The sequence below is a fragment of the Corythoichthys intestinalis genome, chromosome 20 (assembly GCF_030265065.1).
Source record: "Corythoichthys intestinalis isolate RoL2023-P3 chromosome 20, ASM3026506v1, whole genome shotgun sequence".
In the NCBI taxonomy this organism is placed as follows: Eukaryota; Metazoa; Chordata; class Actinopteri; order Syngnathiformes; family Syngnathidae; genus Corythoichthys; species Corythoichthys intestinalis.
The window spans coordinates 6,322,586-6,346,295 of NC_080414.1; the positions used below are offsets into that span (position 1 = coordinate 6,322,586).

Below are 23,710 nucleotides of genomic sequence, written 5' to 3' on the forward strand. Positions count from 1 at the left end.
CTATGATATAAATGCTATTTGTTTTATATTGGGCGTGTTAGAGTAATACATACAAACAATCAAACAGTAAATACGCCAAAAGATACTACAGTTTTCGTCTCGTCAGACGAAAACTGGCATTAGTCTGATTATGTTCTTGCTCGTAATCGTGACGGCATGGTCATAAAAAAAAATTGTTCGTCGAAGAAATACTAATTGTCACTCTGTTCTAAATGCAGTTTATGCAAAATATGAACCCAATTCTAACAGTGCAATGCATGAAAGAATTTGAGACTAATTTCTTACTGGCAGGAGGAGCGCTAGCAGTGTCCACAAAGGGATTATGTGCTATTTTAGCATCTGGACTATTTTCAACCAATCACGGTTCCTCCCACCTGCTCTCAAATGCCAATCACATCCCAGCGAAAGAAAAATGATGACACCTCATTTCAGATATTGCATTGCTGCCTTTATAACTTGAGGCAAATATTGCATCAAATCGCATTTTGCTTCAAGTACTTTGCATATCGACATACGTTCCAGCAAAATGACAACATAACAGTATGTGGAATCATCTCAGAAAGTCGACAATTAAATATCTTGTTGTTACAGTATAGACGACGTGGGCGACACTTTGCAGCCAGGAGCGTTTTTCCTTCCGACTTTTTTGTATTAATTAGCTAGTAAAGTGTCGCCAACAAATGCAAGTCCATTTTAGGCATACTGTTTGCATTGTGCTTTGTTTAATGTACGCCGTCTCCCCTCTGCCTCTGCAGGAGCTTCAGTTCGAGCGTCTGACCCGGGAACTTGAGGCCGAGCGTCAGATTGTTGCCACCCAGCTGGAGCGATGCAAGCTGGGATCAGAAGCCGGCAGCATGAGCAGCATCAGGTGACTAATGATGATTTTTTTCCCCTTGCATGTGTAGGTGATAGGGAGTGGAGATTGGGTGACATATTCATTCCCCATCTGGCGATAGGTGCTAGCCTTGTGAAAATAATCCAGTGATACCTCTACTCACGAAATTAATTGGTTGTGGAAGCAGTTCTGGAACTTGAAAATTCTATAGTATAGACGCGTTTTTCATGTAAATGCTATACTCTATTCCAAGCCCCCCCAAAATTCAGACATAAATCTTTTATAATTCATAAAAATGCATCAAAATATGTAACAAATTCGTGTTACAACTAGAAACTGCAATTTCTGGGGAAATTACGATTGGGCTTTGCTGAGGTAGATACAGCTCTATCAGGTCACTCACTTTCTGTTGATTTAGGGACATTTCGGAGACACGTTCTATTGATATCAGGTCATTTCCTGTTAATTTTAGGACATTTGGGGGACATGTCTTGTTGATACATCAGTTTACTTCCCATTAATTTGGGGACAGTTTGGGGACACATCCTGTTGATATCAAGTCACTTCCTAAAAAATTAGGGACATTTGGAGGACGTGTCCTGTTGATAACTATTTTGGGGACACATCCTGTTGAGTTCAGGCCACTTCCTGTTAATTTGGGGACATTTCGGGGACATGTTCTCTTGATATCAGGTCACTTCCTGTTAAATTAGGGACGTTTGGGGGACATGTCTTGTTGATAACCATTTGGGGAACATGTCCTGTTGATTTCAGGCCACTTCCTGTTAATTTGGGGACATTTTGGGGACACACTCTCTTGATATCAGGTCACTTCCTGTTAATTTAGGGACATTTGGGGGACATGTCTTGTCGATAACCATTTGGGGGACATGTCCTGTTGATATCAGTTTATTTCCCATTAATTTGGGGACAGTTTGGGGACACGTCCTGTTGATATCAGGTCACTTCCTATTAAATTGGGGACATTTGGAGGACGTGTCCTGTTGATATCCATTTTGGGGACACATCCTGTTGAGTTCAGGCCACTTCCTGTTAATTTGGGGACATTTCGGGGACACGTTCTCTTGATATCAGGTCACTTCCTGTTAATTTAGGGACATTTGGGGGACATGTCTTGTTGATAACCATTTGAGAGACATGCCCTGTTGATATCAGGTCACTTCCTATTTATTAGGGACATCTGGAGGACGTGTCCTGTTGATATCCATTTTGGGGACACATCCTGTTGATATCAGGCCACTTCCTGTTAATTTGGGGACATTTCGGGGACACTTCCTGTTGATATCAGGTCACTTCCTGTTAAATTAGGGACATTTGGGGAACATGTCTTGTTGATAACCATTTGAGAGACATGTCCTGTTGATATCAGGTCACTTTCTATTAATTTAGGGATATTTGGAGGACGTGTCCTGTTGATATCCATTTTGGGGACACATCCTGTTGATATCAGGCCACTTCCTGTTAATTTGGGGACATTTCGGGGACACTTCCCGTTGATATCAGGTCACAAAATGTCAACGAGCTGTCATGGTAAATGGTCAAAAATCAGAAGGACCTATTTTTGGGGGGAATGGGAATTTTGGACGTACATGGCGGTCAATGGCATCCCATTAGAAATGAATGGGACAGTTTTGGGCGAATTTTGGAGGAACCGTACATATTTACCGAATTCTGTATTCAACTTTTGTGTCTCTTACCGTCCAGGAATTTTTGATACGTAAATTATGCGATTTGGTTAAGAATTGTTTGAATTTTTTTTTTTTTTTTTCAATCCACGTTTACAGGCGAGCGGAACATTTTTCGGGACTGTTCGAAAAATTCAGTGCAACGCACGAAAATTCTGGTCATTTTGACATTTGAACGTATGCAAAGGCCCATATAATTAGATTATAGCACAATAAACCTAAAATCAGAGTTGTGTATAATGTAGAAATTCAAGAATAGAGTCAAGAATAAATGTTAGTCCACTCATGTAAAGCTGTCGGAACATGAGGGGCGAATGTAAAAGACACTGGGATACCAATGCACATACAGTAGAGGTTCCTCTTAGCCAATTGGATGCCAGGAAAGATAGGAAATAGCCTATGACAGAGCAGCTATAAGTATGTTACATTCAGTAAACTCTGGGAGTGCCGGCCATACTGTGTTTTTTGCCTTTTGTATCCTGAAATTTCTTTCGTAACAAAAGGCAATATTTTCCCGTTGAGGCGTGTCTTAACCTGAAAATTCGAGACGTTCGTAAATAGAGGTACCTATGTACCTGTTGATGCTTGTGCGTGTGTATGTGTGTGTATACACAGCATGAAAAGTCAAACAAACGTTCGAAGAAGTGTTTTGAAGATTTGACTAAGTCAGAAATGTATGAGCAGATAAGCGTGACCCACATGCTAATGAGGTATTTAATGCTAACAGCCCACGTGTCGTGCGCGCTATCGTCTTGCATTAAATCACCTTCCTCCGAAATGCATCAGGTAGAAAGTTGGTTTTAAAGTATTTACTTTTTGTTGTGTTTTTTGGGTTTGTGTGTGTGTTTTTTTGTTTTGTTTTTTTATAAGCTCTTCTGCAAAGTCAAAGCGACACCCTTCATGTGAAGGCAACCTTCCTAACTTACTCGAGGAACTTGTGTATGCAAGCCCTCAGGAAGAAAACTTTTTCAGATGACTCCCAGATGAAACAGTTAGCTGGAACTGTTTTCAAGCCCTGTTGGGAAAAAAAAAAAATAGTTATTTGCATTTCAGAATTTTCTTTGACGAACACTTGATGCTGAACCTTTACATTGAAATTTTGACCACTTCAGCTGTGGTTTCAGTTGTTAGAAACAGCGAAGCAGTTTGACAACTATCGATTATTTTGGTAATCGATTAATCTATTAATTAGTTAGTCCGAGTAATCGGATTACGAACATTTAATGCTCTGTGGATTAAATTTTAGGATATGTAACAAACAAACGAGTGTTTATGCTTGCAATAATATTTATTTTGGCTTGCTAAGATTACGCTTACAAAAGAGCATTAAATGAGAACACAAAAGAAAGTTCCTGCATGTTTCTTCAAATTGGAGAATTGCACTTTCATTTCACAAGAGCGATAAATGCATTTAATAATAAATTAAAAGACCTGAGCTTAGCCTCAAGCGATATAAAAAAATAAATGAGGACCAACAAGGACGTACAACAAAAGAACAATTGGCTAACTTGCATAGCGAAAGTCTGCTAGCTTAAATGCTATAAAACGCTAACTTTTTTATTTTATTTTTTTACAATGCTCTTAACAAATCGTACAAACATACTGTATAACATCTAAATATTAGTGCCGTCAAAATTATCGCGTTAACGGGCGGTAATTAATTTTTTCAATTAATCACGTTAAAATATTTGACACATTTAACGCATGCGCGGAATGACCCGCTCATGCATTGCCTCACACAGATTACAATGGCGCCGTTTCTTTGCACATTTAGAAAGGCGAGTGGACACAGGCGTTCATTGGACCGCGCCGTTTATTGCCATAAGCTTTGGCAACTCCTTCACAACAAACATAAGGATCATTTAGTGAAAGCACAATAAAAATAATATTCCTATCTCTCCCCCAAAAAATAATGTTGACAAAAAGAAAAGCTCAGGCAGTTAAACAACAATGCAAAGTGAACTGGCATTCTAAATCAAAATAGCTATGCAAAATACACATAAAACTTACTCAGACTTTGGCCAAACTCTTCAAACATTTCGCCTATCTCAAAAAATACACTGGATGGCAATATTCAGTCACAATATACAAACTATCAGAGGTCTCGTACGTTGTCACACTCAAATGAACGTAAGGTACAGTGAACCCAGAAATTATGGCGTCAGTCGAATCTCTAATTAATTAAAAACTTGCCATTGACACCTTGTGGTGTATTTCAATCACTACCTTATGTAGTTAAAGACTGTGGAAGAACGGCAGGGACGGCTTAACATGGAGCAGCTGGATTCTGCCATGTTTGACGAGTTATGGCATATTCACTGTTGACACGAGAGGGCAGTGTATCCACCAAAATCAATCAAATTAAAAATACAACACTTTCAAAACAAACCATTACAACATCATTTTAAGTAAACGAATCCTCGAAGCAGAAAAAATTTGATTTGAAGCTTTTTTCTAATGGAATTACTCGAGTTAATCGATTAATTGTTGCAGCGCTATTGAAAACTTTACATTGCTTAATTAATTTGGTATCATTTTATAGGCAGCACTGTAGAATATTGTTGTAAGTTTTCTGAAGTTGGAGGTTCGAATAAGCTGCGTGTGTGCTCAGAGCTATGAACGGACCACTGAATGAAGGAAAGCCTTCATTATCTCTTTGGAGACGAGCTGTTTGATCATCTGGCCCACATTGATTTGGGAAACTTGTAGTCTGGGTTTGAAGTATCTCTTATAACACCAGTCTGGAACTTTTCTCAGATACCTTGTACGACGTGCTGCTACTGAGATCACTACTGGGCCAGTTGCTTTCATACATTTAAACATGTCTGCTTAGGATAGTAACAGAATAAGAAATGTTATTTGCCTCTGAAAGTACATAGGACTCCAGACTAAAAGATTTCTGATGATATGATAATTTCTGGAGAAATTGCTATGTGGCTTTGCTGTGGGAGATGCAGATCTAAGACACGCCCAGGTTGATTTGGGATGACTTCGGGGACACGTATGGTTGATAAATTACCGTTCGAGCCAAAACATTTTTGGGGGGGATTTTTTTTTCTTTTTCCCCCCCAAAATTTATGTAGTCCTAAAAATTTTATCCAATTCACGTAAATCATACATAAAAACTTTCAGGAGGTAAGTGGCACCAAGTTTGTATACAGAATTTGCCAAAATTTGCCTAAAATCTTCCCATATGTTTCTAATGGGATTCCATTGCCATGTACGTCGTTCCATTCATTTCTAATGGGGAAAATTTCCCCTTGATTTTCAATGGCAGGAAAACATGGTTGCTTGTCATTTTTGACCAAAAACTCACCAAATAAAGCTCATTGACATTAAACTTGCGCCCAAGTTAGTCGATACCATTGACAGCCATGTACATCCTTGCCAACGAAGGCCATGTATTTCTATGCCATAGACAGCCATGAATGTCGACTCTATTGATGTCAATTTACTTGGATTCCACACGTATGTGAGTCGATGCCATTGACGGCCATGTATGTCAAAATACAATGGGATGAAAATGTATCGGAACCTTTTGGAATTTCTCACATTTCTGCATGAAATGACCATCAAATGTGATCTGATCTTTGTGAAAATCACACAGATTAAAAAAACAGTGTCTGCTTAAACTAAAACCACCCAGACATTTATAGGTTTTCATATTTTAATGACTATAGCATGCAAAAAATGACAGGGGGGGATAAGTAATAAGTTATACCCTCTGCCTAAGGAGACTTAAAAAGCAATTGAAACCAATTTTTACGAGGGCTGTCAAAGGATTAAAATTTTTAATCGAGTTAATCACAGCTTAAAAATAATTATTCGCAAGTCAAACCATCTCTAAAATATGCCGTATTTTTCTGTTAATTATTGTTGGAATGAAAAGATAAGACCAGACGGACTTATACGTTCAACATACTGTACATAATTACTGTATTTGTTTATTATAACAATAAATCTATAAGATGGCATTAACATTATTAACATTCTTTCTGTGAAAGGGATCCACAGATAGAAAGACTTGTAATTCGTAAAAGATAAACGTGAGTTTGTATATTGTGACTAAATATTGCCATCTAGTGTATTTGTTGAGCTAAAATGACAGACGAATGAGCAGAAATGACATTTTCTAGTTTTCACACAAAACCGCAAGAGGGCGCTCAAGGCCTGTGTTTCAACATAAGGCGGTAACTTATAAAAACAACTGAGAAGGGCTGAACAAAATGTCACCGAAAAGAAAATCATAACCTGCAGATTACAAAGTGCTTATGTTTATGCGTCATGTCAAGTTAGCATAAGGTACACTTATTCAGCCTGTTGTTCAGCATTCTATTTTTCTTTTAAATTGCCTTTCAAGATGACATGTCTTTTCTTGGTGTTGGATTTCAGGAATAGTCTGGATATCTGAATTTCATTTAAAGTTTTAATTTTAATATTTAGATCTTTTCGACAACTACTCCATTAATTTTAAAGGGAGATCGGTAACAAAAATGCCTGCATAAAGCTGATTATTTGCTTTCGCGTTCCACACAAAAGTCATACGACGGATTAAAGCTTGCCCCGGGCCTTGAGTTATACACCTGTGTTTTAAAGCACGTCTGGACAAATACATGCGTCGGTCTGCTGTCTAATGGTTGCCTCATCTCATGTTAATCACACCAGATCTCGAGGATTAGTTGTGCTTATACCCATTGGGAGCTCATTATGCCGTCGAGTCAACGTTGATCCGCCCGTGCACTTAAACTTGTCAATGCGCGTTAACTCAAACGTGTGATGTGCATTTGACGTCCCTGTCTGCGCATCACACCGGAGCTCATGTGTGAATTTGTCCGGCTTTATTTCGTCTCGCCGCCTTGATTGACGCTATCCTATCATTCTGATTGTTAGCAGCCTAAGTATAGATAAGAGCATCTGTGATATGACTGTGAATGATCAGAGCTTATCTGATGGCATTCGGTGAGACGATGCTAACCTTTCTTTTTTATGACTGCTTATTTTCGCACCCGGTACTCCATGACAGAAATATGTTGACAGATTATGTGTTACTGTAACACATTTAAGGACATATAAAGGAAGAAATAGTTTGGTTTTGTCAGGTGGACAGAAAAATGAATTCATTGTAAATATCTTGCTAATCATTCACACAAAAAATGCATACAGTGGGGCAAATAAGTATTTAGTCAACCACCAATTGTGCAAGTTCTCCTACTTGAAAAGATTAGAGAGGCCTGTAATTGTCAACATGTGTAAACCTCAACCATGAGAGACAGATTGTGGGAAAAAAAAAATCACATTGTTTGATTTTTAAAGAATTTATTTCCAAATTAGAGTGGAAAATCAGTATTTGGTCACCTACAAACAAGCAAAATTTCTGGCTGTCAAAGAGGTCTAACTTCTTCTAACGAGGCTCCACTCGCTACCTGTATTAATGGCACCTGTTTTAACTCATTATCTGTATAAAAGACACATGTCCACAAACTCAGTCAGTCACACTCCAAACTCCACTATGGCCAAGACCAAAGAGCTGAAAATGAAAATGAATGAATGACAATGAAAATTAATGCTATGTTTTCTGTTGATATTGCCTAAAGGCAGCGTAAACAAGTTGGGCCCGGGGACCGACCCTTGCGGCACACCATAAATGACTCTGGAATACATTGATGATTGCTGGTTTACATTGACAAACTGGTACCTATTAGATAAATAGGATTTAAACCAGCAGAGAGCTGCTCTGGATCTCTATCGGATCTGCCTAAATAAGTCCCAGAACTCACGGAGGCCAAAATCAAGAGGTGCCGGATCTTGTTCGGGCAGGATCTGGCACAAATTAACCCCTGCTGTCAAGTTAATGCCTCACTCGAGTCGGAAAAACATGAAAAATTGGCATTTGTGCATTAAAATCTGCGGTATGAACCTAGCCATAGTGTGTGTGCAAACACTGCCATCTGCAGTAGTGGTATTTGATTGATATATATAACAGTTAAAGCGGGGGTTTTTCAGTGCATTCTAGAGCTGAAACGAATACTTGAGCAACTCGAGTAACTCGAGTTTAAAAATTGATCCGAGTAATTTTATTCACCTCGAGGAATCGTTTAATTTTGCGAGCTCTAAGCATCACATTTTGCCCAGACTACTTTTAATGCGGGACAACGCGCTGACGTCACGTGCGTAGAGGAAGAAGCAATAAAAAAAATACCTTACTGCAGCCGACAGCCTTTACAAACTGCGCCGACGTTGCTAAAAACTACGCCCGCATGTTGCTACGGTCGTAGCAGCCTAGCAGGTAACATCTGATGCGTGTCATAGATATCACATGTACGTAGAACTAGATGCAAAATGACCAACTCGGCGGCGTTAATGAAGCAGCCGCCATCTTAAAGCAGTACACTTCTGAGGGCTCATAAATAAGATTAACGTTACTGTCACTCGCTCACTAACGTTATCCTTGCGGAGAGCTAGGTTTCTATTCATTATGACCACTGTCGATGCGTGGCTAACTCTTACATACAGGCTTTATTTAATCTGTGAAAACAGTGCTGTAGAGTGATTAGGGTGTAAAATAAACACATAATAATGCTAACTGTCAATTTTAGCTCAGTAGTCATTGCTGGATAAAACACCAAGTAGCACTGGTGCCTAATGTGCTCCAATACAGCACAGCATTTATTTTGAACACTGCAAAAACTCAAATCCTATAAAGACTTACAGTTTAGACTAATTTAAAACTTAACTAGAACTTATAGCTTGCCACAAGTGGAAATTCAATTGAAACGCGTAGGAAAAACACCTAACTTTTAAGTCGTGTGTTATCAAGCGTCATGACATTTTTAGGTAAGAAATATATATATATTTTATAAGATCTAAAAGTATTTGGAGTGAAAGCAGTGAACTAGTCTTTTTTTTTTTTTTGTCACATTTGAAATGCAATTGTTGGCTGTTTTCAACAACGTAAATTGAAAATAAAGACATTGATTGACTGAAAATGGTTCAATATTACATGAAATGTCTTGTTTTCTGATATGTATAATTGCTCTTTACCTAAAAAAAATGTTTTATCTGATTACTCGATTAATCTTTAGAATTTTCAGTCGATTACTATAATATTCGATAGCTGCAGCCCTAGTGCATTCTGCTGATACCTCCACAGAGAGCAGAGACCAGCACTTGTTTTTTCACAATTTTGTCTCATTTTATATACTTGAGCATTTTTTGTAATCATTCAAACTTAGCAAGGTTGTTAACAACACTTTTCTCTGTCGTGTGTCAACATAGGCCGAGTTTGACTTTTGGGGAAGGGGGGGCACAACATGTTGATGACCCCGAAATGCAGTGTCAGCAATAAAATTAACTTACAAGAATATTTATAATAATGAGTTGAAAATGAGCGTTTTTTTGTTTCCCATCATTCTTGAGGGGAATTCTAAATCAGGCTGTTGGCAGGACAGCTATACTTTTCAACAAGATTATCATCCATTGAATACGGTACGCCCGCCGGTGTCGTGCCAATGTAGTTACCTCAGTCAAAAATTGTATCCCCTGGGAGGAGCCATATGGAGGTAGATTTGTCTTTATTATTCGATCAAAAAAAAGTTGCTTCAATAAAAAAAAAAGGTGGTACAATCAAAGTACATATTTTCAAGCTTAAAAAAAAAAAAGTCACTTCAATCAAAAAAATGAAAAAATTTGAAATAAAAAAAAAATGCATTTGAAAGCTAATTTTATTTGAATGTTTCTTTTTTTTTTTTTTTTTATTGAAGTCAATTTTTTTGATTAAAGTAATGTGGTTTTGTGTTTGGGCCACATTTCGGCTAGGCCATTTGTGTCATTATTAATCAATCAAAAAATAAGTTGCTTCATTCAAAAAAAAAAAATATGTTCAAAAGAAAAATCACTTCAATCAAAAACATTTTAATCATTGGAAAAAAGTTTTTTTCCCAAAAAATTTTGACACTCAAAAATTAGCATTTGAGCACTTAAATATTTTGTTTTAAAAAAGTTTTCTTTGATTTTAGCAATCCTTTTTGTGTTGGGGCCATATTATAGGAATGTCATATGTGTCTAAAATTTTCAGTCCCCAAAAAGTTGCTTCAATCATAAAAAAAAAATTTCAATCAAAGAAAAAAATCTTTTATAAAAAAATAAAATTGCCCTCCCCATTTTTTTTGTGTGTGAAAATGATATGCAAAACAAATGACCGTCTAAGGTGCTAGTCACATGATCTGTTCGAAAAATCATTTTGACCCATTAGAAAAACATTTTTTTTTTTTGGTTCATTTCATTCATTTATGTTGTTTGTTTTCTTGCTTTACAACTTTTTATATATCATAGCAAAGTCAATTACATGCAATGACACTTTTCAGCCACCAAACTCCGCTTATGTGTGTCAAATTTACAAGACATTTATTTTGGCTTTATGGGGTCTTTATGTTTAATAGCTTAGGGGCCCGGATCTGAGCAAGATGGCGCAAGTTACCTTTAATATGGGTTTTTTACCTCCTTTGTATGTGTTTTAATATTGGCTGTGTCTTCCTGTCGATGCCCACGTTGTCTTCAGTCATCTTTTTGGAGTCCTCAACAGAATTGTCGAGCTGAAAGAATGTTGTGCGCAGCAGTGCTGTGGGACCTTCCCGGCGAACATCTGTTCACACTGTGATCTGCTGGCATGCAACACTGCAGCACTTTACAGCAATGAAACAGACATCCGCGTGTAGGGACGACATGGTCTCATGCAAGCGCGTGACACCCAGTGCCACACAGGAGCCAATTTATCATTTTTCAAACATTAGTTGTAAGTAGCAGCCGGTGGGGAAACTCCTTACTCCTGCTGTTGTGAGCGTGCCTGACTGCCTGTGTTGCTCTCGGCCTCTTGATAAAAAGCTCAATCACATCACTAACACTTGATTTAGCTCAGTTGGAAATGACAAAAAAAAAAAAAAAAAAAGAAAGAAAATACCAAGTGGTGGTAAGATTACGATAGGTTTCATGAGAAACCCTCATCAAGGTATAAATGCTTTCAACTGCCTTGGTCTGATACTGTAGGTACAGTACATACTGTACCATGCAAAAACTACTCCATGAACATACGTAACGGATGGGCATGTAAAAAATACTTAGTCTTAAATATTAATCTTTTATGTGAAGCTATTTTAAGCTTATAATTGAAAATTTGGTGAAATATAATATCGCTACCGTATCAGTCTTTTTTTTTAAATATTTTTTTTATTTTTTAGAGATTTTGTGCAAATATAGTGGTATGAAAACGTATCTGAACCTTTTGGAATTTCTCACATTTCTGCTTAAAATCACCATCAAATGTGATCTGATCTATGTCAAAACCACACAGATGAAAAAACAGTCTGCTTTAACTAAAACCACCCAAACATTTAGAGGTTCTCATGTTTTAATGAGGATGGTATGCAAACAATGACAGAAGGGGGGCAAATAAGTAAATGAACTATCACATTTAATAGTTTGTGACCACCCTTTGGCAGCAATAACTTCAACCATATGCTTCCTGTAGCTGCAGGTCAGTCTGGCACATTGATCAGAACTAATCTTGGCCCATTCCTCTCTACACAACTGCTGGAGTTCAGTCAGATTCCTTGGATGTCTGGTATGAATCGCTGTCTTTACGTAATGTCATAGCATCTCAATGGGGTTCAAGTCTGGACTTTGATTTGGCCACTCCATAACATGTATTTTGTTCTTCTGAAACCATTCTGAAGTTGATTTACTTCTGTGTTTTGGGATCATTGTCTTTTTGCAGCATCCATCCTCGTTTTCGCTTCAACTGTCTGACAAATGGCCTCAGGTTTTCCTGCAAAACATCCTGATACACTTTTGAATTCATTCTTTCATTCATGATTACAAGTCGTCCAGGCCCTGAGGTAGTAAAACAGCCCCAAATCATGATGCTCCCTTCACCGTGCTTAACGTTGGGAACGCAGTGTTGATGTTGGGGAGCTGTTCCATTTTTCCTCCACACATGACGTTGTGTGTTACTACCAAACAATTAAACTATGGTTTTATCAGTCCACAAAATATTTTGCCAAAACGTCTTTGGAGTGTCCAATTGCCTTTTTTGCGAACATTAAACGAGCAGCAATGTTTTTTTAGACACCATTGGCTTCATTCGTGGAGTCCTTTCATGAAAATCATTCTTTGCCATAGTTTTACATATAGTTGATGTGTGCACAGAAATATTGGACTGTTCCAGTGATTTCTGTAAGTCTTTAGCAAACACTCTCGGTCGTTGTTTTTTTTTTTTTTTTTACCTCTCTGGGTATTCTGCGCTGAACTCTTGGCGTCATCTTTGGTGGACGGCCACACCTTGGGAGAAAAGTAACCATGCCAAACTCTCTCCACTTGTAGACAACTTCTCTGACTGTCGATTGATGAACATCCGGACTTTTAGAGATGGTTTTGTATCCTTTCCCAGCTTTATACAAATCAACAATCCAGCTCTTTTGACCAAGCCATGATGCACATTAGACAATGCTTCTTATCAAGACATTTCCTACCAGGTGTGTGATTTATAGTGGGTAGGGCAGCTTTAAACCACTAATCAGTGATTGGGCACACACCTGACTTAAATTGTTTGGTAAAAATTGGTTTCAATTGCTCTTTAGGTCTCCTGAGGCAGAGGGTTCACTTAATATTTTTCCCCCTTCTGTCATTGTTTGCATGCTATCCACATTAAAATATGAAAACCTATAAATGTATGGGTGGTGTTAGTTAATCTGTATGATTTTGACAAAGATCAGTTCACATTTAATGGTGATTTAATGAAGAAATGTGAGAAATTCCATAAGGTTCAGATACTTTTTCGTACCACTGTAAGTACAAATAGTATAGCTCCAACATAAAAAAATATTTCATTTGCTTCTTTTCATGACAGTATTTTTGGGACTGTAAGTATCACTTTTTTCCATAGTTTGGCCGGTCGTGTGTTTTCTAATTCCGTGGTCAAGCCAGCCGCATTTTCTTTTAAGTTGCGTATCCTTTCAGGTTTTACCACACAGGCAACACATGTGGGTTGCGATTGCGATTACAGTTTTCTGTCTACCAGACAAAACCAAAGTATTTCTTCCTTTATATGTCATTAAATGTGTTACAGTAACACATAATCTGTCAACATATTTCTGTCATGGAGTACCGGATGCGAAAATAAAAAAAAAATAAAAAAATTAAAAATGAAATGTTGGTTTTGTTCCTATGGGGTGCTACACACATTTACGCATATTTTGTTTTGTTTTGAAGTTTTCACCAGTGTTCGCCTGGCTGTCGAGTTCAGTGAGTTTTGAAGCATTCTGAGGGGGGTCAAAGTAGGGCTCAAAGCGTCGGCGGGACAAAGAATTACTTTCTGGGGGCGCTACATAGTGTATTTGGAATTTGTCTTTACACGGTATCAAAGATTGCACCCGTCTTGACCTGCCTGCCGATTTTGGTGCATTTTGAAGCATTCTAAGGGGGTCAAATTGAGTTCAAATGGGCTGCAGAACAAAGAATAACTATAGTAATAATTAGGGGTGCACGATATCCATTTTTTGAAACCGATATTGATAACTTCCTGCTCCTCAAAGCCGATACCGATATCGATAATCGATTATAAATATATATTTTTTTAAATGTATAACCTGAGTTTTTGAACACCTGGAGGTTTAAAAAAATAAAATAAAAAAATAGTGGTGGATTCAACATAGATTTCCATTTGATCTCATCAGATTTTTCATAATGACATGAAAAAAAACAGTGCGTTTCACTTCTGCACTGCCCGACAGCCAGCTAAGAATGAATGCACTTCCATAAACCACAAGGCATGGTCTTTTCTTGCTCTTATAGGAAGACACTCGTCTTAATATTGTGAAAGTACAACAGAAAAATACACATATTCAATACTCAATATACAACAAACTGCACAATCCACTTATATACACAACTATTATATGTATAGCATAGCACACTAGCTTGAGCTACTAAAACATTGGCTGGCTTCTATAACACAACTTATGAAGTTCTTTACATATGACCCTTCACCACAGAAGTAAACATATTTTGCACATCCATATGTAATAGTAAACATTAAATACTTACATATATTTCCGAGGCGGAAGCGTAACAGAAAGCATTCACGACTGTCAATGCTACCGCTAGACACCGCAATGTGTAAGTGATTGAACCAATCTACTGTAACAAAAAATAGGTGCATTGAATTATTCTGACCAGCAGGTGGGAGCAATGCCCCGCAAATGATCAACTGATTTTCCATACTATTGTGTAAACTGCAAAGCCAGAACAGTACATATTATCGGTCCTATTAGAAATGTTATTGGATTTATCGGGATGACGTCATAATTCCTATTATCGGACCGATAATTATCGGTCCGATAATTATCGTGCACCAGTAGTAATAATAATAAAACCGAGGAACCACAATAGGCTACCTAAAAAAAAACATTGTCACCTGCATGTCCATACTCTTTAGTTATGGATGTGTTTTAAGTCAAATAAAATCAATTCAACTTTTATTTGTTTAGACCAAATCACAACAACAATTATCTCAAGGAGAAAACAAAACATGTTTTAAGGTGCTGTAGCCCTACGCTGGATTTTTTTTTTTTTTTTTTTGCCCCCCCCAGGTAAGACTAATGCCCACCCTTACCTGGCATCCTGGTAACACCACTGATTTGGGCTGATATTATTGGAATCTGTTTTAACTCCTATGGTTCTTATTTGTACTCATACATGCAATTTACAGTCAGCATTTTACAGATGATTTATTGACTTTGGTCACTAGTTTTTTAGATAGCCAATTGCGGATGCAGATGTGTGCGTGGAATCAGTCAACTTCATTTACATTATCTTATATTTCTGAATGCAAATACACACTGGAATGACTGCCCACCCATGTGTGGGATTTAACAACACAAATCTTTTGTACGGTAAGCTTCTTATTGGGGAAAAAAAATCTGTGATGTCTTGTTTACATCAGATCACCACACTGAGTTTCTCCACCCGTGACTTGGCTGCCATTTCTAGGCGACAGCTTGAGCCTAACTGCTGGACTACAGGGAAGCATTATAATGTCAAAGCCAAAACATAGGCAGAGCTGCAATGTTTGCACCGATTAGCATGGGTTGAGTTTATTAATTATTCATTTCTGAAAACGGGCAGATATTCAAATGGTCTGTGAAGTTGGTGGCATAAGTGTGCCTTAACTAAAGCACAAAAAAATACACCTACTCTAATTTGATGGATTAGCCATAAAGTACTTCCTCCATGAGTGAAAATGGTTTATTTGGTGGCTCACCTTTTTCTTCAGATTTGTTTAGTTTAGGGTGGTCAAACATACGGCCTGAGAGCAGCCCGCCAGGGGGTCCAGTTCAGCCTCCGGGGTTGTTCTGCCTGACAGGCATCTAGAACCACATGCTTGTATTTTGACATTGGCGCAGTAAAACCGGAGATTTGTACATTTCTGCACTTGGCTCACTTTTGTATCCGTGGTCACGTTCGTTCATTCGCACCCATTCAGTCAAAATGGAATTTACGTCTATGGGGCGCCGTTTGTAAAGCAGCACATGTTGAAAATTACGACATTTTCTCACATTTAGCGCTACACGGTGTTGAAAACGTGGTGTGAAATTTTTAGTCACTTTTTTTGCACATTTACAACATTATTTAGCAACCTAAATGTTAAGTTTTAAATAAGAAGTTTTGGACCTGAATGTTTAAAATCCAGAACTAAATATTTAATTTAAATCTTAGATTTATTGTATATCCTATATCCTAAATGCTAAATCTGGAAACGGTTGGAACTAAATTTTTCGCTTAATATGCAAATTCACATGACTGGAGACCGGAAGTAACTAAATAAAAGATGGAGCACACAAAACACTCTTTAAATAGTTTCTCCTAAATATGTATTTTAGCTATATAGTCTTATTATCACAATGACTCATGTCCAAGAGCAGACTGCCACCGTTGAGGAGGTTTTATTCATTTTCAACCAACGTAAACAGACAGTCTGAGCTGCTCCACCAGCTTTTGTTTTGTTACTTCCGGTCTCCAGTCATGTGAATTTGCCTAATAAGCTAAATATTTAGTTCCGACCGGTTCCTGATTTAACATTTAGGATATAGGATAAAAATTTGAGATTTAAATTAAATATTTAGTTCTGGTTTTAAACAATAAGGTCCCAAACTTCTTATTTAAAAATAAATATTTAAGTTGCTAGATAATGTTGTAAATGTGCAAAAAAAGTGACTAAAAATTTCACACCATTTTAAGCACTGTGTGGCGCTAAATGTGAGAAAATGTCATAATTTTCAGCATGTGCCGCTTTACAAACGGCGCCCCATAGACGTCCAGCGCCGTCAATGGCAGCCGATTAAAACTAACAGGAAGTATCTGGATATTCCTTGAAATCATCAGGAAGTGCACAATCGAGAGGGAATGGCCCGGAAATGCCCTGAAATCAACAGTAAATCATCCTAAATGTACAGGAAGTCGACCTGTGATATAACATAGTACACATATTCCACAGTAAACTAATGAAAATTGCTGCTATAATTTCATTCTTTTAAGAAGCTATGTAACTTGCTATGATCTAAGGTTTTGAACAGGCGTGATACTGGTGTTAGGCCATTGCGTACACATCTGATGTTGCTCACAGTGGTCCTCAGTGTGCTCAAGGAGCTTGTGTGTCTGCTCAGACCAATAGCGGTTCCTAGCAGTGTTGTGTTTGGTGGCAAATTGCTAGGGGCGCATGCACGCAAGGTGCACGCAAGCGATTGTCTACAATCTTAATTGGCGCCACTAGCATTGCAATGACGCTCCCTGCAGGAGGCGGGGTTTGGATCCGTTAAGTGTCACTCACCTCGAGTTGACATTGTTTTTTTTTTTTTATTTATTTATATTTGTGTAGATTGTGAAAATTCCCCACAATGCTAGGTAGAGGAATAGTTGTGTTAAATGTATTTGTGTCTTTTTTTTTTTTATTTTTTTTATTTTTTTTTATTGGCTACGACTCTTAGCATCATGTCAAAATAATTAATGTGAGCTGTGAATCCAGTGGTTTGAAAGGAGATAGCATGCAAATGTTCACTATAGTAGGTTTATAGTTGAAATGATGTTTAATGTTTAATAAGCTAAACACTTTAAAACGGTTAATTTTCATCTGATACTAAACAAAGTGGAATGGAAAAGTTACTGAACCTTTTGGAATTTCGCACATTCCTGCGTAAACTCACCATCAAATGTGATCTGATCTTTTTCAAAATCACACAGATGAAAATACAGTGTCTGCTTTAACTGGAAACCCCCCAAACATTTATAGGTTTTCATATTTTAGTGAGGATAGCATGCAAACAATGACAGAAGGGGGTAAAAGTAAGTACGTGAATCTTCTGCCAAAGGAGACTTAAAAAGCAATTGAAACCAATTTTTAAAATTTTTCAAAATATTAAAAGTGATTATTTAATTACTTATTTTCCTCCCTTCTGTCATTGTTTGCATACTATCCTCATTAAAATGTGAAAATTTATAAATGTTTGGGTGTTTTTAGTTAAAGCAGGCACTGTTTTTTCATCTGTGTGATTTTGACTAAGATCTGATCACATTTGATGGTTCGATACTTTTTCATACTACTTTATTTGTACATGTATGCACACCTGCACATGAGCACAAAAATTAGTTTTCATCTCCTGTGCTCTCTAACCGGAGACCCTGTCGTGGTTAACAGCCAACTAGTCACAACTAGAATCTTCCCCACTTTTTAAAAATTATTTCTACAATATTTCATGAATGTTTGTGATTTTAAATTAATATTCTCTAGCACATATTTATTGTTGTGCACTTTCAACTGGTTTGACAGCGTGAATAAATGTAACATTCTAAGCAAATACTGTGGTTTGGTCATTGGGTTGTGCTTAGTATACTTCATGCTAGAGCTGAAACGAATACTCGAGCAACTTGAGTAACTCGAGTTTAAAAACTGATCCGAGTAATTTTATTCACCTCGAGGAATCGTTTAATTTTGCCAGCTCTAAGCATCACGTTTTGCCCGGACTGCTTTTAATGCAGGACAACGCGCTGACGTCACGTGCGTAGAGGAAGAAGCTATAAAAAAAAAACAAAAAAAAACTGACCACAGCCGCTACAAAATACGCCGACGTTGCTAAAAACTACGCCCGCAGGATGCTAGTGTGGTAGCAGGTAGTGTCCGATGCGTCTCATAGATATCGCATGCATTTAGGACTAGACTCGGCCGCATTTGGGCAGACGCCATCTTTAAGCAGTACACTTCTCATCGCTAATAAATATAACGTTACTGTCACTTGCTCACGTAACGTTAGCCCTTCGGAGCGCTAGGTTTCTATTGATTATGACCACTGTCGATGCGTGGCTAACGTGTCTTACATACAGGCTTTATTTAATCTGTAAAAACACAGCGCTGTAGAGTGATGAGGGTGTAAAATTAAAACTATGATAAAGCTGTCAGTTTTAGCTCAGTAGTCATTGCTGAATAAAACCCCAAGTAGTACTGGTCCCTAATGTGCTCCAATACCGCAGGTATCATACATTTATTTTGAACACTGCAAAAACTCAAAATCCTATCAGTACTTACAGTTTAGACTAACTTAAAACTTAACTAGACCGTAAAAATAGTAGACACAAATGGAAATTAAATTGAAACACATGGGGAAAAACACGTGGCTTTCAAGTGATGTGTGTTATCAAGCGTAATTACATATTTAGGTAAGAAATGTTTAAAAAAAATTTTTTTTTTTTTTTTTTTTTAATAAGATCTAGAAGTTTTTTGAGAAGCAGTGATTTTTTTTTTTCCCATGTCACATCTTAGATGCAATTGTTGGCTGTTTTCAACAATGTACATCGAAAATAGACATTGATTGACAGAAAATGGTTCAATATTGGATTAAATGTCTTTTTTTTTTCTCAAGTATCTTTTTAATTGCTCTTTACCAAAAAAAAAAAAAAAAAGTTTTATCCGATTACTCAATTAATCGATAGAATTTTCAGTCGATTACTAAAATATTCGATAGCTGCAGCCCTACTTCATGCGCTGTATTATGTGGGCCAACCGTTTTTTTTTGTGTGTGTTTTTTTTTGGGCAAAGTGTCTTGTCGCCCAGGGAACCTTGTAGCCTAGGAACGCCACTGGCTCAGACAAATGAAAAATTAGAGGGAACATTGATTTATACATGTTAAAAGGTGTTTGTTTCTTGATTGTTCACTCCTGCAACATAAGTTGAATTCTGATTTTGTAACATGATTTAATAATTTTTGTGCTACGTATGTTTCCAAAACAAAGAAAACAAGCAGGATGCTTTATGGCGACAATTACCAGTATTTAGGCAACGGGGGGGAAACTGTAGCTAAGTAAATGAGTTCTGCTTTTGTGAACTTGTCTTCAAAGGGAAAAGCCTTGGACTATCCACTTTAATTGAGCAATTATTTAATACCCAGTAGGTCAGATAGCAGAGTTCGGCAACCCCTGCAGGTAGGCTGAATATGACTTGAGCGAAACAAATTGGATTTTTAAGTCAATGCTTTGCTATTGAATTGTTTAGAAACAGAAAGCTGTATCTGTGCTGGGGGTGCGAGCACAGTTCAGAAGTAGCAGAGGAAATGCAAGGGGAAAAAAAGGAATGAGAAAAGCTAATAGATAGCTTTCATTACCCCATGGCAGCGCCACAGAATGGCTTCACTGATTTATTATTAGTATTTTTTTTCCTACTATCTGGCTCTGTAGTCCTTGCTTCTCATTTTTTTCCCCTTCATTTGTCCTTTGCCTAATTGCTCCCTAGTCGGTGTCATTCATTTCATTTTGAATGTTCTTTTACTTGACTTATTTATATGTGTAGTCGTTCTGTAGTCTGTCTCATCCTCAAAGAGCTGACCACAAGTGTCTCTGACAGTATTGGTTTCTTATGCATTATTCATAATGTCTACAAGATGTCTCCTCTGCCTTGGTTTGCTCCATTTGCCGTTCACAAGTACTGCATCGGGATTCTATCGTGAGCAATTTGGGGGAAAAAGACTGAAATTGTCATGTTTAAAACCAGTTTTATATCTTGGGCTGGATAACATCACGTCTATTTCAAAAATATATATACAGTATAAGTTTTGATAGTTTTTAAAGGGATCCACGGATAAAAATAATTGTACTTCTTAAAAGATCAACGTTATTTGAGTTAGAATAATTTGATATCAAAAAACCTCTTCATGTTTTCATTTTTATACAATTTATAAAATTAGTTTAACTAGTCAGTCGCCATTGTTGTTGACGTTGCAGGGCGGTTACATCACATGGTTACGCTGCCATGCTTCCAGGGTATGACTCTAGCGACATAAACATGTCATCCGTCAACCCTTTTAATTTGAACCTGAGAGGAACATTAATGAGCACGATCGCGCTGTCGATATTTCACAAAACGAGCAGCAAAAGCAAAATGAACAGGAAAGACGGGATGAGACGAGATGGTGTTCTGTCTAAATGTGCTCCACCGGCGAAACGTCTTAGAAGAGGCTAATTTGACACAGTATTGGATTAAATGTCTTTTTTTCCTAATGTATATTTATAATTGCTCTTTACCTAAAAAAAAAAAAAAAAAAAAATGTTATATCCGATTACTAGATTAATGGATAGAATTTTCAGTCGATTATGCGATTACTAAAATATTCGATAGCTGCAGCCCTAATCGACGCAGTTTTATCCAATTCTGCGCCTGCGCCTCAACCCCTCTGAGAGGGCATTTTTGTGTAATTAAGTACCGTATTGGCCTGAATATAAGACGGCCCTTTCTTTTTCAAGACTCAAGTTTGAGAAAAAGACTTTTTGAACACCAAATTAATTTTTATACTGAAAATAATTACAGTACATCCGAAACAAATGATTATAACAATATATTTGAGATAAAAAGCATGTTATTTGGCCTTATTCAAATCTTAATATCTGAACATTTAAATATGTAAAATAAAGTGCAATCACATTGGTAAATGAACGGCTTCTGGTTTTTGAAATGTAAATAAACCAATCTGTTGTGATAAAACAACAAAATTGCAATAACTGCATTAACCATCAAAATGAAGTCTAACTTTAACTGTAGTCTTGAAACATCTGAATAAGGAAAAACATTGCAATAAAATAATGCAAACTGGTTAAACCTGAGAGTAGCTGAGATGTGTCATGACAGAACATCGCTTCAATGATATCTGGCGCCATTTAGCGTCGTGAATGGGTATAATGTCTAGACCGCGAATATAAGACGACCCCGTCTTTTTCAGTGTTATTTCGATGCAAAAAAAATTCGAGCCAATACGGTATTTACTTTGTATTATTAATCAATTAATACAAATTGTTTAGATGTTGGAATTTACTACTTGTTAACATTTGATGTGGAAAACGTAGCAATAAATTTCTATTTTTGCATAGTAACATTTGCTCTTATTAGGGTTGTTCCGATCATGATTTTTTGGTCCCGATCGTTTTAGTTTGAGTATCTGCCGATCCCGATATTTCCCGATCCGATTGCTTTTTTTTTGCTCCCGATTCAGTTCCAATCATTCCCGATAATTTTTCCCGATCATATACATTTTGGCAATGCATTAAGAAAAAAATGAATAAAGCTGGGATGAATATATATACATTCAACATACAGTACATAAGTACTGTATTTGTTTATTATGACAATAAATCCTCAAGATGGCATTTACATTATTAACATTCTTTCTGTGAGAGGGATCCACGGATAGAAAGACTTGTAATTCTTAAAGGATAAATGTGACTTTGTATATTGTGACTAAATATTGCACTCTAGTGTATTTGTTGAGCTTTCAGTAAATGATACTGTAGCCATTTAACTTCTGCCCAAATGCATGATGGGAAGTGCAACCATGACTGTGCGGCGTGGTACCAACTGATATATCTTCTCTGCGTTGGGAAATAATATAGGGTGTTAAGAAATAGATCAACTACTACCTTGCTTCCCCACATTGCTTCCCACGATTATTCTAATCATTGGGAGAGGGATTGTAAGGCTTTAGCCATTTTAAAAAAAGGCTCCAAAGGCTGCCAAAATTCACTCTACTCATTTTAGCCTGCCTTTTAGCTCTATATACTGTATGGGTAAAACGGCGCCATTATAGATTGGATGCGACAATGCGTGAGTGGGTCGTGCAGCGTATGCGTTAATTGCGTTAAATACTGTAAGGTGATAAATGTAAAAAAATTCTAGCCGTTACCGCGATAAATTTGATAACCCTACCTTAAGCTTAGACTCTGGAAGGGTGTAACACATTATGTCTGTAACGTTAAATAAAACTAGAAAACGATTTAATTAAAAAATATATATTAAATAAAATTATATATTAAAAGGCATGTCCGATATTTTTTTGCCGATTCCGATACTTTGAAAATTACGTGATCGGACTCGATCGATCGGATCGGGACATCTCTAGCTCTTAAATATATATATATATACACAATTTTGAAATTATCCATATCTTTTAATAGAATTATCGGCTAGAAGGAGGAGGAAATTATTGGTTATCGGTATCAGCTGAAAAATGCATTATCGTGCATCACTACTTTTAAGCATTGTGTTTTCTTGTGGTAGCTTTGACCACATTAGTCTTGTAGCATATTTAAACCACCCTTATGTGATATCACTATGTTTAAGTATTTTATTAAAGCCTCTTTTGTACATTTTTTCTGTATGCATGTAAACAAAACAGGCTAAAAGCGCACGGTAGTACTTTTGGGGTCAAATTCGCCTCTTGTAGGACGTTTCACTGGTGTAGAACATTTTAAGAGAAATAATCTGATTAAGACATTATAAATTTGCAGTACAGTCTTAAACACATAAAACGAGATGGAGAAAATTATTTGACGAAGTTTAAAAAAAAAAAAATCTGATTCAGATGTTATAAATTTACATTTAAAAGTTTATGGGAGTCCTTAATTTTTATTATAAAAATTGTGTAGAATTTAGGGCTGTCAAAATTATCGCGTAAACGGGCGGTAATTAATTAATCACGTTAAAATATTTGACGCAATTAACGCACATGTCCCGCTCAGACAGATTTAAATGACAGAGTGAAATGCCCACTTGTTAATTGTGTTTTATGGAGTTTTGCCACCCTCTGCT

General features: G+C 37.1%; 1 protein-coding gene across 10 annotated transcripts in view; it reads left to right on the forward strand.

Moving 5' to 3' along the window:
* Positions 1 to 23,710, forward strand: part of ctnnd2a (catenin (cadherin-associated protein), delta 2a) — a 542,938-nt gene that overhangs the window by 185,747 nt on the left and 333,481 nt on the right. For all 10 annotated transcript variants that reach the window (XM_057823756.1, XM_057823762.1, XM_057823757.1 and 7 more), the window contains one exon: positions 756 to 868. In XM_057823756.1, coding sequence (XP_057679739.1) covers positions 756 to 868 — 113 coding nt within the window. The remainder of the gene's footprint in view (positions 1 to 755; positions 869 to 23,710) is intronic.